Below are 17,766 nucleotides of genomic sequence, written 5' to 3' on the forward strand. Positions count from 1 at the left end.
AATTCAAGTTTGGTGTTGTGATGCGTGAGCATCTTTCCTATCTTTTCATAGTGAATTTGTAGTTGAATTGTTAAGTTTAATTAAGATTTAAATACTTTTTAGCCACTATGAATGCTACTTTGAGTTGTGTGTAATTCTGTTTATTTCAGGTAGCATTCGGATGGATTTGACGGAATTTTATTGAAGAAGAGGAAGAAAGTGGATGATGCTGTCAACCTTGACCTTCTTGCACTCTAACAGACATAACTTGAGCTACAGAGGTTCAATTGACACGGTTCTAGTGGCATTGGAAAGATAACTTCTAGAGCTTTCCAACGATATATAATAGTATACACTTCTTTTCCAATATGTACGGCCTTTGTGGCGCCTAACTTGGGATTTCCCAAATTAGGCGCCAGATGAAGCAATTACCTTCCACTATGTATGGGTGCAGCCACGCCTAACTTGGAATTCCAAGTTAGGCGCCAATCCTGGTGTTTGCAATGGTCCCCACACCTATTTGGAGTGTATGAAGATTAGGTTTTTATTTTTGATTAAAACTTTTCTTTTAATTACAAATAGGAAAAGATATTATTTAGTTTTAGAAAATATATTTTACATTTATTAGGATTAGATATAAAAGGAAAAAGATTTAGCCCTTCAAGCTCTCTTCTCTCTTACCATTCTGCACTTTACAATTTTTTGAATCCTTATTTTCTCTCTGAACCATGAGCAACTAAACCTCCACTGTTAAGGTTAGGAGCTCTGTTTATTGTATGGTTGATACTATTACTTTTCCATTTTAATTCATGTATTGATTTCAATTTCAAGTATTTGTTTTCGTTCTTCATCTTATGAATTTGGGTGGAACGGAAGTATGACCCTTATTCTAATTGAGTTCTTGTAAACCTTGAAAAAGCAATTTACCTGAACAACAGCTTGAAAATAGATTCTCCTAAATCACTAATTATCTGGACTTAACGGGATACGTGATATATAATCCTCTTATATTTTGATAATTACGGTTTCTGTGGCACATAAACTAGTTTTGAACTTAACCTCTAATTGGAATCAAGTGACCAAGGAATTGGCAGTTGATGAAGGTTAGAGGAGACTAAAAAGGTCTAAGGAATTAAGGTTTAGTCACATATAGTTTGCCATAAATTGAATCTTGCATGATTAAAGTAGTTGGTAAGAAAAGTTAATCTGAAAAATCAACATCTCTGAAACTTTAATTGTTTTACTCATATATTCTTCACACCAATTTACTGCTTGCTTTATTAATTTTCTGAATTTACTGTTTAATGTAATCGAAACCCAAACACTCTTTTCTGCTTGTCTAACTAAGTAAATCACTCAATCATTGTTGCTTAGTCCATCAATCTTCGTAGGATTAACCCTCATTCACTTGAGGTACTACTTGGTATGACCCGGTGTACTTGTCGGTTAGTTTGTGGGTTATAAATTCCACACTAGAGGACAAGAAGTATTCAAAGCTCTGTGGATAGTGGGATGAAAGATTCAACAGACAAAATAGTTATGGTAAAATAAAACTACTGGCTTCCAATATATAAAGACCATGTCATAAGAAAAGTTCTTCACCGGATTTTATATTTCACGAAGTCGTGCCAAAATTAGGCCATCGTTTAAACCAACAGACTAAATTTTTCAATCGAGCAAAACATGTTGGAAATCCGAGATTAAGTCCACTCAACCAATCAGAGCAAAGTATCAGTCGTTGATCCCATCGTTTGGGATTGATGATGTTCTAACATGCACTAAACACAATGGATAAAAGGCTACCTTAGAATTTAGGAAAAAGATTGCTGTTTCTTTTCTTCTTCTCCATCAGACACAATGATTTCTCAATCCATTGTTTATCCTAATCATCCAATCCAAAACTAGCATTTTCCTTTTCTTTCGCTAGATGGTGGTTTTGGAATTGCTTCGAGATTCACTCCCTTCAATCCACTAGACAAACGTCTCGCCCGTAGATTCCACCAGGTAAGAAGTTTTTGCTGAGGAGCAAAACACAAAATTGAAATAACTTTGTTTCCACGTGTCGAGCTTATGGAGGCAGAATCAAAGACATGTGTTGGGGTTTCAGAACGGGAGTAATTGTTTTGCCTTCTTTTAGTTAGCGTTTGTTTTGAGGTAGTGAGATGGAAACTGTGAAACTGGGACTCAATATTTTTTTTGTTGGCTCAAAGACTAGTACTAAAACTTCAGTATTTCAATACTTTCAAAAAAGTGGGAACACAGGAGACTGGAAGTTTTGAGAACAAAGATTGAAACTTTAATAATATTTTATACCTAAAATATCATCATTTCAATTAATTAATTCCAACTTTACCCTTTGTACAAATTAAATTAGAACTTCATTCTTATTTTAGTGTCTGTCTCCCACTTTATACTAAATGCAATACTAAAACTTATTTTAGTCTCAGTTTTTATCTTTCAATTTCAGTCTCTCAGTGTCTGTCTCTCTTCTAAACGCTACCTTATATATTAAATAGATTAGCGCCCAAAGCTATAGCTCAACTTAAGCGTATATACCATACTTATAAAAACAGAACCAGACCGGCTGGTTCGACCGAAAAACTGATGAACCAAATCCTAATCCGATTCGATTTACTCCTTTGACCGTTTAAAGAAGAAAACCAGTGTGAACCAGTAAGAACCGGATCAAACCGGTCAAAATCAACGAGAACCAGTGCAAACCGGTCTGCTTGAAAATTTTTTTAAAATGTCTCCACCAAGAACCTCTGAGCAAAAGCAGCTTCCACTTGCCACTCGGCCATTGCTCTTTTTATTACTATTTGTGACAAATATTAATTATATAGTAACATAAATATCTAATTTAATTTAATTTTTGTTTTTTCTATTTTTCAAATTAATTATATACTATTATTAATATAAATATAAATTTTACTAAAAAATTATTAATTTACTTAGATCTATTTCAATGCTAGTATTGTGATTAAGGTTATTTGTTTTGATATTAGTGTTAAAATCTACTAATATTATAGTTAGATTATAGATTTTGTGAATTAATTATTTTTTTATTATGTCAAATTAAGATACTATTGTAGTATTACTAATAAATTTTATGATTTTTTTATATTAGTTATTTTTAGAAGTTGAGACTTGATTCTTCATAAAATGTTAGTGAAGATATATATATTTCAAATTTTAATTTTAAGTTTTTAACTATTTTATATTTTATATTTACGTGAGACCAATTTTATCGATTCAACCCATAATTTATCGGTTAAACTAATAAATCAATAAACCAATAACTTAATCGGTTCGATCACCAATTCAATTTTAACAACTATGGTATATACGCCGAGCCGTTTTCTTCAAAATGAAAAGTTTATTAATTTGTAAGTATTTAAATCTTCCCTCATTTTAACTTTTCATTTTGAAAAAAACGGCTATTCAGTATTGACGATGGAGGACTTGAACAGTTCAACGCCGTGCCCTTACACCGTGACGATTCGCCGGAACCCCCATCGGAAAGCTCGCGACACACCGAAATACGCTCCACAGAACTTCAACTTGTGCGAAATTCCACCATTTCCCAACGACGACGTTTTGTTCGCTGCGCAGAACATGCCGGAGGTTCCCTCGGCGGCATCCATAGAAAACAAGCAAGAAAACGATAACCTCAGAGTTTTCCTCAGAATCCGACCCCTCCCTACAGAGTCTCCAAGTCGAGCTCCGCACGAGAGAGGAAAGAGCGTGTGGCCTCAGAATCCAATGAAGAAGAGCAGCGCCGCTGCAGCAGCAGCATCCAAAACCTCGAAGAAGAAGAAGAGCTCCGATACTTCGTGCATATTGGTGAACGATTCACAGTCAGTGACGTTATCTCCCCCTTTGGATTTGCAGGATTCGAAGCGAATCAAATCGGAGACGTACAGAGGTTTCTCTCATGTTTTCTCTTCTGATTCTTCTCAGGTAAGGAACCGTACTCATTCTCTTTGTTTTGTTCTCTTAAGCTTGTAGAGTTATGTGCTTTTTTTTTTTTTTTTTAATTACTTGGAATTTTAATTTCAGTTTGAAGTGTATGAGAGAATGGTGAAACCTATGGTGGATGCGTTTCTTGAGGGTGAAAGTGGAATGGTGGCTGCGCTGGGGCCTAGTGGATCCGGCAAGACACACACTGTGTTTGGGAGCCCAAGGGATCCTGGAATGGTGCCCCTGGTCCTCCGCCATATTTTCAAGGAGACTCTGTCAGAGGCCAAAAACTCACCTAGGTATAATGTTTTACTGCATTTCATATCATTTGTATGAATTGTAGTTGCACAAATTAGCTACACACGTTTCCATTTTTTCGGTGGTACTGTGAAATTGATTATGTTATCATAGCCAAACTTAATTTGTTCAGTTGGAAAGTGTTTGTTTGAATGAGCAAAATATGCCGATGTCCCACCATAGATGGCACTTCCAGATTACCAAACAGAGAACATATAACTTTAAGACTAAATTGATTTCAGTGTTTGTTCAAATTTCAGTTATTCTTGTAACACAAACATGTTGGAACAGTCATAGGCTGTGAAATGCGGCTAGAACTGTTTTTTAACATTTATATTGTTCAACTGGCAGATCCTTTTATATCTCAATATTTGAGATATGTACGGAACGCGGCAAATCAGAGAAGCTTTATGATTTATTACCAGATGGTGGTGAACTGAGCATGCGACAGTCGGCCATAAAAGGACTGCAAGAGGTTAATTTCTACATATTTGTTAATTTTACATTATTTTGTTTCTTCATGTGTATAATATGGAATTCATCATTTTTCATATTCTTGTGTTTGTCCTAGCAGGTTCTCATCTCCAATACTGAACAGGCAGAATCTTTAATAGCACAAGCAGTTGCAAAACGTGCAACTGCAATGACAAAAACAAACAGTCAGTCAAGGTAAAATAAAAACGAAGAATTTGGGAATGTTTTTTCCTTACCCTAGAAAAGGGGAAAATAGTAGCTTATTAGCGAACCAACCATGTTGATTATTAATTTCGTTTGAATTTTGGGTTCTTACAGCCGGTCACAATGCATCATTAACATTCGTGATGTTCCCGTAATGTGTGAGGGAGTGTTGAATCCCAAGTCAGATAGTGTTGTTTTGTCTATCATTGACCTTGCTGGAGCAGAAAGAGAAAAGAGAACTGGGAATCAGGTTCATTCCTTTTTACCAAACTATTGTAGGCAAAGAGGGTTAATTTGGAGTTGGTGTTGATTAATAAGCCTTGTAGTTTTAGACAGTAGCATAACATATTAGTCTGATAGGGAGTGCCTATTGTAGAAATTTTGCTTTTGTCTTTATGCCGAGTTATGTTTTTGTGATATTGTAGGGGACAAGGTTGCTTGAAAGCAATTTCATCAACAACACGCTAATGGTGTTTGGCTTATGCTTGAGAGTACGTAGCCTATACTTCTAATTATAAATTGACGCTGTTGGTTGTTGCACTTTAAGCAGACAGGACTTACGTGCTTTTTGTACACTACTATCCTCATTTGGCAAATGTTGAACCTCTTCACCTCTTCCACTCTACTTCTCTATTTGTTCTGTGTATATTTTGTTGATTATCTATCCTTTCAGTCTTTGTTGGAGCACCAAAAAAATCCCAAGAAGCCATTGCAAAAGCACTTCCAGAATTCAATGGTAATGTTTTGTTATGATTTTTATTGGTTTTTGATGGATTATATTTTCCTCATTTTACCATTTTTTAAGGCTCAAGTCATTAACTAGCATGGGCAACCATGCTCACTTGTTAACTTAGTTTACAGATCTCTTCTAGACTAACTTTGAAAATAGGAAAGAAAAGGTTACAAAACTGACTTTTTTTTTAATACTACTACAGTTGACTAGGTACATGCGAGATTATTTGGTTGGGAAGAAGCGGATGACTTTGGTAAGCATATCTTCTAAAACTAGCCATTGAGTTATGACATACTTGCTGTAATGTATGATGAATTTTATAATTGTCTAATTTATATATGTGGTGTTAATAGCTTTTAACAGCAAAGTCAGGAGTTGAAGATTATCTGGATACTTCGCACCTGTTGAGACAAGCTTCTCCATATATGCAAATCAAGTAAATTCATTGTCATCCTGTATTTTGTCTAATTTCACTTTCAGCACCGAATATTGGCTTCTAAGGCTATCTTTCAATGTTTTAAGGTACAATGAAGCTGAACAACCAAATATGGCTCCCAAAAAGAGGCATCACCAAGCATCATCTACTATGGATTGGGCAAAACCATCACCGATAATAAGAGTAGAACACCGAAAAAAAATGAAACTTGACACTAGTGAAGATGCTGTACAGGTTCTCCTTTACGTCCAAGTTCTAATATAGGTTTCTTAAAATAATTAGAGATTGTTTTTTATTAGCTTATAATTACAGCTAAATCTTTTGTTCACATTCTTACGTCATGGATTTTGAATTCTCTTCACATGAGCTATTTGCTATTTTGGACAGCTGAGGCTTTCTAAACTTGCAGTTTTAGATAAATATTTTTTACTTACATTATCACAGTATCCAATGGCAAAGAGCTGCATATAAAATATTAAGGAAGTTTTCATTTGGAATTCGGAAAGTGGAATTTGAAAACCAGAAGATGAAAAATTGGGATTGGATTTTAGAATGGAGTCATTATTATGACAATGACGAATCTAGATAATTTACAAACTACCACAATGTCATGTTTGCGACTTGTGATGTTCAGGACTGTTGATGTTCTATGGTTGTAACCTTATGTTTTTTATATTTGTGTCAGTCTAATGTGTGTCCTCTTCATACCTATTTCTATGAAATGATTTTTTTCCCTGTGCAATTTACATAAGCCACTTAATTATGGATTGGATTCAAGGAACTGAATAAAGCTATTTTCATGCAGCATACTAAATGAGTGAATGATCCATTATAATATTTCTTTTTGTTATTTTCAGAATGATGGAACAACCATTGATGAATCAAACACTTCTAAAAAAGGTAGACATTATACTTGATTTTTCTTCTCTGTTTGTTTCTTTTTTTTACTTCCTCTTCCTGTCCTGCTTGATACTACACATAGGGATCCATCAATCCATTCTTTTTACATTGGATCTGAATTCTAAAGTATTGAATTTGTAGCAGACAGTTCAACATTGTGCAAATTAGATGCAAGCCATCCTGTTTCTTTCGACTTAAAGTGTGATAGCCAGTCCCAGAGGGAAAGAAGCCATATTATAATGAGGAATTTTGCTAAAGTTTTATGGAGTGTGCTGAAAGAATATAATTCTAAATTGAAGGTAATAGGGAGAAGAAAATTTAAGGGTGCCTTGACATTAATGTCTATAGATATTCCGTTCTAAATTACATTTTTATAATCAGGTTGCAGAGAAGGAAATACAAAGTCTTAAAGAATGCATTGGATATGAGAAGGAAAAACTTTTAGTGCTGGAAACAGAATTTAACGAGTTTAAGGCTCACTGCACTTGTTGCAGAAAAGGGAAGGTAAAAAGTGATATTGAATTTTTCAAGTGAAGTTGGATGTATTTGGTATATTAGGATTCATTACACCAGCAATTAATTTTAGGCTTCAATATAAACAGTAACACCTGCTAGATGCATACTATTGAATGTCTCAACTGATAAAACATTGAATTTTATGTTGCCTTTTTAGTTTCCAATAAACATCGTTATGAATAGGAATCATCTCAGGATAGTTTTGACTGGTCAGATGAAGAGGTTATTGTTGATATTTCCTGTAAACTCAGATCGGTTAGTTGTGACTAATGTCCATGTCTAATGATCTTTGGCTTGTGGTTCCAGCTCGTCCTTTTTCTTCCTTCTTTGCTTTGAACTTATGTGCTTGATCCAAATTTGTATACTTTGTAATATGTAGGGAGGTTTGGATCTCCTTGCTATTTATTATTTCTCTTGGTTGAATTTTGTGATATTGGTTTGTGGTCATTTAAAATTAAAGGCCATGTTGACTTTACTAGTTGGTATATTTAGGCTTTAATATATTTAAAAATCTTTTCGCTGGTGAATTGAAACTCCAATAGATTAAGTTGACCAGGTATACTACCAGAGGCATCCATCATAATGTGTTTTGTAATAGCTGTGTGCTATGTATTTCAAGTGTAAATTTGCACAATTCATTTGGGTTAAATTTACGCCAACCAAACATAGGATGTGAGCTTCAAATTGCAATGTTATTAAGTATTTTATTAACTATACAGGAATCACCGAAGCCTAAACTTGTAGAATCAGATGAAGAACCTACACCTACTTGTTCCCAGTTGGATTTTGAAAAATCAAACCGGTTAGTCATGTGAATAATGAATGATCTTCTGCATATTTTTCTTGGCTTTAAACTGATATGCTTGTTCTATAATTCCTGTTTGGAATAATAATTTAGGGAAGTTTTGAACTCCTTGTCAAAGAACCAGAATTCATTTGAGATGGAGGCTGTGGACAATATATCAAGTGTGAGTTGAGTCTCCTTGTTAATGTGCACGTGCTATTTGTTACTTATTGTTAATTGATTTTTACATAGTGATTTGAACTCATTTATATTTAGAAGATAATGCACTGTGAATTTTCAATGACCAAAAAACTGGCTGTAGTATTAACTGGCAAATATAGGCTACATTAAGAGTTAACTCATCTAATGGGTGAACCGAGATACTGGTTCTGTGTGTAGATTTTAAATATAGGCAAGCTTCAGATTGCATCATATATGTTTTCTGCTCATCTTTTCAGGATACATCTTGTGCACCACCATCAAATGTGTCTAGAGTTGATCAAGGAGATGTCCCCGAGCTTAGTACATCCTTTACACATTCAGATTCTGAGAACTCAGAACTGTGCTGCTATGATGCTGTGACAGTTGACGAGGCTGCGAGCAAGATATTGAATGTGAGTTGTTTTCCATTTGTTAATATGTGCATGCCATATTTACCTTATTTTTTTTTATCTTTATGTTTCACCATTTGGCGTCCGTTCCTCAGGAATCATCTGAGCTTAAAATTGTTGAGTCAAATGGGAAGCCTATGCTTGGTGCTTGTACACGGTCAGATTCTAAAAAATCAAACACTAGTGATGAAATAGATGGAAAGCCTGTACATGGTTTTTCTTGGGCACAACCAGACTCTGAAGAGTTCGATAGAAAGTCTATGGATGGTGCTTCATGCACACAGTCAGATTCTGAAAAATCAGATAAAACTAATGATTCAGATGTAAAGTCTATGCATCGTGCTTCTTGTACACTACCAGATTCTGATGAATCATATGGAAAATCTACGCATGGTGCTTCTTGTCCACTACCAGATTCTGACAAATCAGATGGAAAGTCTACGCATGGTGCTTCATGTACACAATCAGATTCTGAAAAATCAGATAAAACTAATGATTCAGATGCAAAGTCTATGCATGGTGCTTCTTGTACACTACCAGATTCTGACAAATCAGATGGAAAATCTACGCATGGTGCTTCTTGTACACTACCAGATTCTGACAAATCAGATGGAAAGTCTACGCATGGTGCTTCATGTGCACAATCAGATTCTGAAAAATCAGATAAAACTAATGATTCAGATGCAAAGTCTATGCATGGTGCTTCTTGTACACTACCAGATTCTGACAAATCAGATGGAAAATCTACGCATGGTGCTTCTTGTACACTACCAGATTCTGACAAATCAGATGGAAAGTCTACGCATGGTGCTTCATGTGCACAATCAGATTCTGAAAAATCAGATAAAACTAATGATTCAGATGCAAAGTCTATGCATGGTTCTTCTTGTACACTACCAGATTCTGACGAATCAGATGGAAAGTCTACGCATGGTGCTTCATGTACACAATCAAATTCAGAAAAATCAGATAAAATTGAGGAGTCAGATGGAAAGCCTATGTCTGGCGCTCCTTGTATACAAGCAGATTCTGAGAAATCAGATCGGTTAGTCTTGTGACTAATGATCTTCCTTAGTGGTACCAGCTTTCCTTTCTTGTGTTTGAAGTAATACGCTTGTTCCTTATTCCTGTCTAATTCTATAGGGAAGTCCAGGCCTCCTCGTCAAAACCCGGGCATCATATTGGTTTGGAGGTGGAGGACGCAATCAAGAAATCATGTGTGAGTACTATTTGTGCTCTATTTATTGATTTCCTCAAGTTTATTTGTGGTAATTGAAAATCTAATGATGATGATTACGTTAGTAAAATAACCGACAACGACAATAACTAAGCATTGTCATTATATTCTACTTATGTATTTAAGTCAACTGTATGCAAACTTAAGGTCAAACTTATGCATGAAAAAGAGGCCAAACTTATTTTGTCTTTAGGAGACTATAATTCAATTCCATTTTAGCTAAATAGAGCCGTCAAATCCAATTCTTGCTTGCTATACTTGGTCATCTAAGTTCAAAATCGCCTATATTAGAAGTTTAAGCATATAGTTTAGTATGATATGTACTTAACCTTTAGTATGTAGGAAAAGGAAATCAAGCTTGTATGTTTTGAATAGTAGCTGTTATATGAACTAACCATCCCTCTTTTAATCCATTTTCAGGGATCGTTGGCATCTTCATCGTTAATCAAAGACGTGGTTTTGGATTCATCTTCTCCCGAAGGTATTTCATCTAGTACACGTGACCTTGTGGGAGATCCACGTGGTGAGATAGGAATCAATAACTCCTGCAAACCTCTGAGACCGAAAAGGTAATTTTGTTTTTGTATTAATGAGTCAATGTTTAACCATGCCATGTTTTGTTTTTGTTCCACGCTTGCGGATTTCATTTTAACGGATTATATCTTATTATTTTATGTCTCTTTATCAGAACACTTATGCCTAAGTCATCCATGTTATCAAGGGACTTTACCTTTGATATTGACGAGAGCGAGAAATTTAAGGTGATTATATGTAGACTTGTAGTCTGTGGTTCTCTGCAATTCCAACTTATATATTCGCTTTTTGTTTTCTTTGTTTTTTTTGTCTCTTTCAATGTTTTGAACTTCTGTTCATACGATAAGTTTGTATTAAGAATACTAGAGAGTCTAGTATAACTATGCTATGGTGGTTATGGTAATTATGCAAGTGTTGTTAACTTAAAGTCATATTTTTTTTTTTTTCATTTTGGTAATACTTTTTTTTAAGCAAACACTTTTTAAAAAGCATTGTTTAACAATAGAAAAGCATTATTTTAATTTTAACAATACTTTTTAAAATACTATAGTTAACGTAGTCATCATCATAGTTATATTGGAATGACCCTAAAAATATATGTAAGGTTCGATATTTGTATGGTTTGCAGGGGACAAGAAAGTTAGCTGCAATTGATCAGAAAATATCAAATGGTAGCATCACTCTTCTGCGCTTGCTTAAAGCTAAAAACAACCCTCATCTGTAGCGTGACCACTAAAGAGCTAAAGGAACTAAATTCTGCAACCTTCATCACTTTTAATACGCATTAAACGGTAGGATGTATTTTTTGGGGGAAGGTTATAAATATCTGTGCCCTGCTTCTACAATAGGCGTTTTGGGCTCTTTCCCACAATTAAGCCTTTGACTAATACTGTAAAAAGCTGCCCCGAGAGAGGGACTAAAGTGTGTGTCAAAAAAAAAAAAAAAAAAAAAAAGAAGAATGGAGTGACAAAAGAAAAGAAAAAATGAATGTTCTGATGTTTTTCCCTGGTATTTGAATATTATGATTGTCATTTCAGCACTCACAGTCTAACATTGAACCTTGAACGTTAGGTGTATAAAAGAGTACATCTATTCATGTTTTCGTAGACATGTGCAATACTGACCCAATGTATGGTTTCAATTACAAATATTAGTTGGAACTCGCATCCATTTGGCTAAAAGCATTCTTGACCTCCATGAAAGTAGCTTCTGATTTCTGATATTATCACTATTGAAAACTATTAATATGTCAGAAAATTATTGGCACAGTATCATGTTTCTCACCATCAGAATGGTACTTCGGTGCATGGGTACTATGTAATTATATATAGTTAGATTGAAGAAATAGAAACAGAAAGAAGTCACCGACGAAATTCCTGATAGGAATTTTCTTTGCTTACATATGATCCCATCTATCTAATTATGTGGAGCCTTTTTTGTTGTTACTTCCCGCATCGTTGCCGTGTGTCTTCACATTTTGTGGGTCAATATGGCATTTTGGTTTAGTTGCCAGTCTGATTCTCAACACAGTAGCGTTAAAACTTAAAAGCATTGTTAATATTGTTTATTTGACTTGTTCGCAACTATTAATTCGTACATCACTTGTTAAATATTTTTCATTTTTTTGGATAAAAGTTATTGAACAGAATAGAATAATAAGTTAAAATAAGATGCATCACTAAAATAAAAAACAACATAATAACCCACTTATAATGTTATACACAATATCTAATATAATACACTGACTATAGTGTACTCGCTGGCTACTTAAGGAACGAGATATTATACGAAAAGCGCTAGATATATTCAACCAGCATGGTCCCCCTTCACTCCTCTAGCCAGCCAGGTGTAGATTTCATTTTCCCATCACTCCGACAAGCAATAATAATATTAACATGTCCGTAGTGAAAATATTAATAAATAAATAAAATCAAGTTGTACACAATGTTCGTCGTGAGAAAACAAAGTTTACTCGGCCAATAGAGTGAAGAGCAATTACCAAAAACCCACATGTATATTACCAAGAAGAAGTGATCACACCTTTCACCTCCGCCAACCAATGACTCTACCCACTCTGCTCCCTCCTCCTCCATCCAACAGGCACCACATTCATATCACTCTTAATTATAACATCCTTCACTGTATCACGCAGCAAATAATGCCAAGAGACTTTAAATTGAAGATCAAAACTGAAATTCACTGTGCATTGGTACCAAACAAAATGGAAATTCTTATTTATTCACATGAAATTCCATCTATCTATCTCCGATCAACATTTTACACAAAGCTATTAGTATATAAGTATATATACTCTAAATTAATATGAACAAACACCAAACATTGGGTAAAGCTGCCGCATATATATAATACCTAACCCAAAATAATAATAATAATAATAACAAAATCCAAGCGGAAATCTTGTAGTAACAGCAACGATATACATTTATATATGTTGGTCTCTCTCTGTACCTTTACTAGTATTATGAATTTTGGAAACTGAAGTATTAGAAAGCGGCGTAAGGAATCTGCTGGGGGAGTCTGAAACGGATGTGAGAAGCTGGGGATCTAACCGCGACGCCGTGCCAGCATATGCCTCCCTTGCACATCTCATGGTCATGGTGGTTAATTAGGCTCTGAGCATGACGGCGGCTGAAAGGACACGTGGCTTTACGCGACACGTCCCAAGTGAGTGTGGCCACAAGGATCAAAGCGACTACGGTGGTGGACACAATCACCACAAAGCCACCGCCGAAGCTTTGACCACACACAATAAGCCCGTATGCCTTAACGCACGCGATCACTGCTACATAGATGATCGTCAGGTTGCTCACAACTAGATCACATACCGCCATCAAAAGATAGATGACTTTAACTACTGGCTTGCTTAGCTTAGACACATTCCGTTGCTTTTGTGACTCTCTAACTCTTAGGAATTGCAATGAATAATTGAATATAACAAAAAAAGGAAAGTGAAATGGATCCACTACCTTGTCGTCCACCCGCCGATTTTTTCAAACACCAATCATCTCCCTCCACGTGTCTGTCGTTCCATTTCTTCTTACGTGTCGCTTATGAGTTTGCTTTCCCTATCTTTAACCATCTTTACCAATTTCCACCCTCTTGGTGCTCTTCTTACTCATTTATGATTAAGTTATTAATTACCTTGACGGTTATCCAAAATGTCAAAAATACCCACAAACTAAAAACGTTACCGTGGACGTGACATTATTTAAGGGCTTCACCTTTATATCTCCTAGGCGTCACAATTGACAATCTCATATAATTCTCAAACAAAAATAGTTATTAAAGTTAATTATTATATATTTATTATATTTATTATTTAATTTATTTTTAATATATTTTTATATTTTAATATATTCATGAGTGAAAATAGATTTTGAGGTATAGCTCGTTCTTATGATATTTGAACTGGTTTTTTTTGGAGTAAGGGGAGTGGAACATTGTTTTTTGTGGGGAGGCGGCGTTGGATACCTATAAAGGGACTCCAACGCTCAAGTAAGTAAGAGTATGAGTAATAGAGATGATATTCAGAGTGAATAGCGTACCTTCAGATCAGTAGTTCATTAGTCTTTATAGTGAGTTGTTTGAGTGGTTTGTTATATGGATCAGTTATTCATATCTTTGTTGCAGGTTTGACGGGGTCTGAGGTTTGTTATCATTTGGATTTGTTGGGATGATACTGGCCTGAGTGGGGAGGTCGTTGGGGAGAGTATATCTGCCAGCTATACCAGGTTCCGAGGTTATAGCGGTTGTAGGCCAGGGTTGAGTAACGGATCATAGCCCCCAAGCTTGACCTGTTTTTCTGAGCCGAGGTATAACAGACATAGTTATAAAAATCGGACCGGACCGGCCGGTTCGACCAAAAAACCGGTGAACCGGATTCCTAACCAGTCCGGTTGAGTGATATGATTGGATAAGGAAGAGAACCGTTAAGAACCGGATTGAACAGGCCGATTTTGATAAAAATCGGAAAACCGGCGATTTCTAGTTAACCGACCGGTTCGGAAGCGCTTTTTTTTTTATTATTCATTTTCCAAAACGACGTCGTTTTGGTTAAAAAAAAAAGTCTCGTCGTATACGCACTACCCCCCAAACCCCACTCCCAGGTTCCACTTTCCACTTTTCCCCCCAACCCTAATCCCCTAACGGCTAACCCTCTTCGCCACCACCTCACCCCACTCTGTCACAGTGTCACTCACCCAGCCACCGCCGCCAGCTGCCAGCCGCCAGCCGCCCGCGGTCGTCTTCTTCGTCTCTCCGCCGGTCTGAACTCCGAAGTTTGAAGGAACTAAGGAAGTAGGAACAGGACAGACCCGCGTCTGTCTCTCATCGCCGTCGCCGTTGCCGCGCCGTCGTTATCGCCGTTGCTGCATCGTTGACCTCGCCGTTGCCTCGCTCTTCTGCTGTGTCAAACAGGTTAGCTCCAGTTCTCCTCTGTAGTCTATTCTGCATTTCTTGCTGTTACAGTGTTATGACTTATGAATAATGTTGTTCTGCACTTCCCCTCTGTTCTCTAGTAACCTTAAACTGCAATCTCCTATGTTATTCTATTCTGTGTTGAAAACTTAAAATTTCTGGGATGAATATGCTTGTTGAAAGCTTGAATCTATGAAATATGAATTATGTTGTTTTGTTGATTTGTTCTATGTTGAATATGCTTATTGAAAACGTGAAAATTTGTTGTTTTGTTGATTTGTTCTGGGATGAATATGCTTGTTGACTAATTCTTGAAACCGAGGTGTTGAATATGCTTGTTGAATATGAATAATGTTAATCTAATGTTGTTCTGTTATGAATATGCTTGTGCTGTGAATATTTAAGATTGCTGTGAATAATGTAACTATTTAAGATTGCTGTGAATTTAACTATTTAAGCCTTTAAGGTTGCTGTCTTGCTGAATAGGGAATAGGAATTAGGGAATTTAGGATTGCTATTGTTTTATACTTTTGCTGTTTTGGTACTCCATATTCTTTTAGAATGGTGGTGCATGAAATCGTGATTGTTCATTCCCAGCAACAGCGCCAAAAACTCAGTACGCACGTTCATAATCTCAAATTCTTTTTCACAATTCCGATACAACTAACCAGCAAGTGCACTGGGTCGTCCAAGTAATAAACCTTACATGAGTAAGGGTCGATCCCACGGAGATTGTTGGCTTGAAGCAAGCTATGGTCATCTTGTAAATCTCAGTCAGGCAGATTCAAATGGTTATGGAGATTTGATAATTAAGATATAAATAAAATATAAAGTAAAGATAGAAATACTTATGTAATTCATTGGTGAGAATTTCAGATAAGCGTATGGAGATGCTTTGCTCCTTCTGAATCTCTGCTTTCCTACTGCTTCCATTCAATCATTCATACTCCTTTCTATGGCAAGCTGTATGTTGGGCATCACCGTTGTCAATGGCTACTTCCCGTCCTCTCAGTGAAAATGGTCCAAATGCGCTGTCACCGCACGGCTAATCATCTGTCGGTTCTCGATCATGTTGGAATAGGATCCATTGATCCTTTTGCATCTGTCACTATGCCCAACACTCGCGAGTTTGAAGCTCGTCACAGTCATCCCATCCCAAATCCTACTCAGAATACCATAGACAAGGTTTATACTTTTCGGATCTCAAGAATGGCCACCAATAATTCTAGCCTATACCACGAAGACTCCGATCTTTTGGAATGGAGGCTAAGAGATAAACGCTCAATCCAAGGTAGAACGGAAGTGGTTGTCAGGCACGCGTTCATAGGTTGAGAATAGTGATGAGTGTCACGGATCATCATATTCATCATGGTGAAGTGCAAGCGAATATCTTAGAATAGGAATAAGCTTGAATTGAATAAGAAAACAATAGTACTTTGCATTAATTCATGAGGAACAGCAGAGCTCCACACCTTAATCTATGGGGTGTAGAAACTCTACCGTTGAAAATACATAAGTGATGAAGGTCCAGGCTTGGCCGAATGGCCAGCCCCCTAAACATGATCTCTGAACATAAAATTATCCAAAAGATTAACCAGAGATGTAAAATAAATCACTAAAAGTAGTTTTTATACTAAACTAGTGGCTAGGGTTGCATAAGATAAGTAAATGATATAGAAATCCACTTCCGGGCCCACTTGGTGTGTGCTTGGGCAAAGCATTGAGCTTTCATGTGTAGAGACTCTTTTTGGAGTTAAACGCCAGGTTGTAGCCTGTTTCTGGCATTTAACTCTGATTTGCAACCTGTTTCTGGCATTTAACTCCAGAATAGGGTAGGAAGTTGGCGTTTGAACGCCAGTTTGCGTCATCAAAACTCGGGCAAAGTATGGACTATTATATATTTCTGGAAAGCCCTGGATGTCTAATTTCCAATGCAATTGAGATCGCACCAATTGGGTTTCTGTAGCTCCAGAAAATCCATTTCGAGTGCAAGGAGGTCAGAATCCAACAGCATTTGCAGTCCTTCTTCAGCCTCTGAATCAGATTTTTGCTCAAGTCCCTCAATTTCAGCCAGAAAATACCTGAAATCACAGAAAAACACACAAACTCATAGTAAAGTCTAGAAATGTGATTTATTTAAAAACTAATAAAAATATAGTAAAAAGTAACTAAATTATACTAAAAACTACTTAAAAACAATGCCAAAAAGCGTATAAATTATCCGCTCATCACAACACCAAACTTAAATTGTTGCTTGTCCCCAAGCAACTGAAAATCAAATAGGATAAAAAGAAGAGAATATACAATAAATCCCAACTATAAATGAAACTTAGCTCCAATTAGATGAGCGGGACTAGTAGCTTTTTACCTCTGAACAGTTTTGGCATCTCACTTTATCCTTTGAAGCTCAGAATGATTGTCATCTATAGGAACTCAGAATTTAGATAGTGTTATTGATTCTCTTATTTCAGTATGTTGATTCTTGAACACAGCTACTTTATGAGTCTTGGCCGTGGCCCTAAGCACTTTATTTTCCAGTATTACCACCGGATACATAAATGCCACATACACATAACTGGGTGAACCTTTTCAGATTGTGACTCAGCTTTGCTAAAGTCCCCAATTAGAGGTGTCCAAGGTTCTTAAGCACACTCTTTTTTTCTT

At 36.2% G+C, this 17,766-nt stretch overlaps 2 protein-coding genes across 5 annotated transcripts; one reads left to right on the plus strand and one right to left on the minus strand.

Moving 5' to 3' along the window:
• Positions 1-3,318: 3,318 nt before the first annotated feature.
• LOC107609885 (ATP binding microtubule motor family protein) lies at positions 3,319-11,771 on the plus strand. Of its 4 annotated transcripts, none has more exons than XR_015892336.1 (22): positions 3,319-3,939; positions 4,039-4,238; positions 4,588-4,711; positions 4,811-4,905; positions 5,029-5,164; positions 5,340-5,405; positions 5,588-5,650; positions 5,850-5,900; positions 6,001-6,083; positions 6,170-6,317; positions 6,941-6,983; positions 7,128-7,282; positions 7,365-7,487; positions 8,219-8,301; positions 8,398-8,467; positions 8,742-8,897; positions 8,990-9,217; positions 9,396-9,939; positions 10,038-10,113; positions 10,552-10,700; positions 10,820-10,892; positions 11,294-11,771. XR_015892336.1 is itself a non-coding variant. In XM_088494070.1 (21 exons), exons 1-21 carry the CDS (start codon positions 3,433-3,435, stop codon positions 11,387-11,389), a joined length of 3,447 nt encoding a protein of 1,148 aa, XP_088350196.1. In that variant the 5' UTR covers positions 3,412-3,432; the 3' UTR covers positions 11,390-11,649. The 4 variants fall into 4 exon arrangements, 2 of the variants coding, with proteins under 2 accessions (XP_088350196.1, XP_088350195.1); XR_015892335.1 differs by having other exon boundaries at positions 3,413-3,939; positions 7,125-7,282; XM_088494070.1 differs by having other exon boundaries at positions 3,412-3,939; positions 8,990-9,939; positions 11,294-11,649.
• A 576-nt stretch (positions 11,772-12,347) lies between these two features.
• LOC107609945 (uncharacterized) lies at positions 12,348-13,596 on the minus strand. The gene has a single exon (XM_088494071.1). It carries the CDS (start codon positions 13,515-13,517, stop codon positions 13,170-13,172), a length of 348 nt encoding a protein of 115 aa, XP_088350197.1. The 5' UTR covers positions 13,518-13,596; the 3' UTR covers positions 12,348-13,169.
• Between the last annotated feature and the right edge of the window lie 4,170 nt (positions 13,597-17,766).

The sequence above is a fragment of the Arachis ipaensis genome, chromosome B7 (assembly GCF_059453495.1).
Source record: "Arachis ipaensis isolate K30076 ecotype BB chromosome B7, ASM5945349v1, whole genome shotgun sequence".
NCBI lineage: Eukaryota > Viridiplantae > Streptophyta > Magnoliopsida > Fabales > Fabaceae > Arachis > Arachis ipaensis.

Bases quoted from the DNA above. Each gene is read 5' to 3' on its own strand.
- LOC107609885 (XM_088494069.1), top strand. From the start codon at position 3,433: ATGGAGGACTTGAACAGTTCAACGCCGTGCCCTTACACCGTGACGATT. The intron at 7,488-8,218 runs GTAAAAAGTGAT...TTAACTATACAG, and splicing joins CTTGTTGCAGAAAAGGGAAG to GAATCACCGAAGCCTAAACT. The intron at 10,114-10,551 runs GTGAGTACTATT...ATCCATTTTCAG, and splicing joins ACGCAATCAAGAAATCATGT to GGATCGTTGGCATCTTCATC.
- LOC107609945 (XM_088494071.1), bottom strand. From the start codon at position 13,517: ATGGCGGTATGTGATCTAGTTGTGAGCAACCTGACGATCATCTATGTA.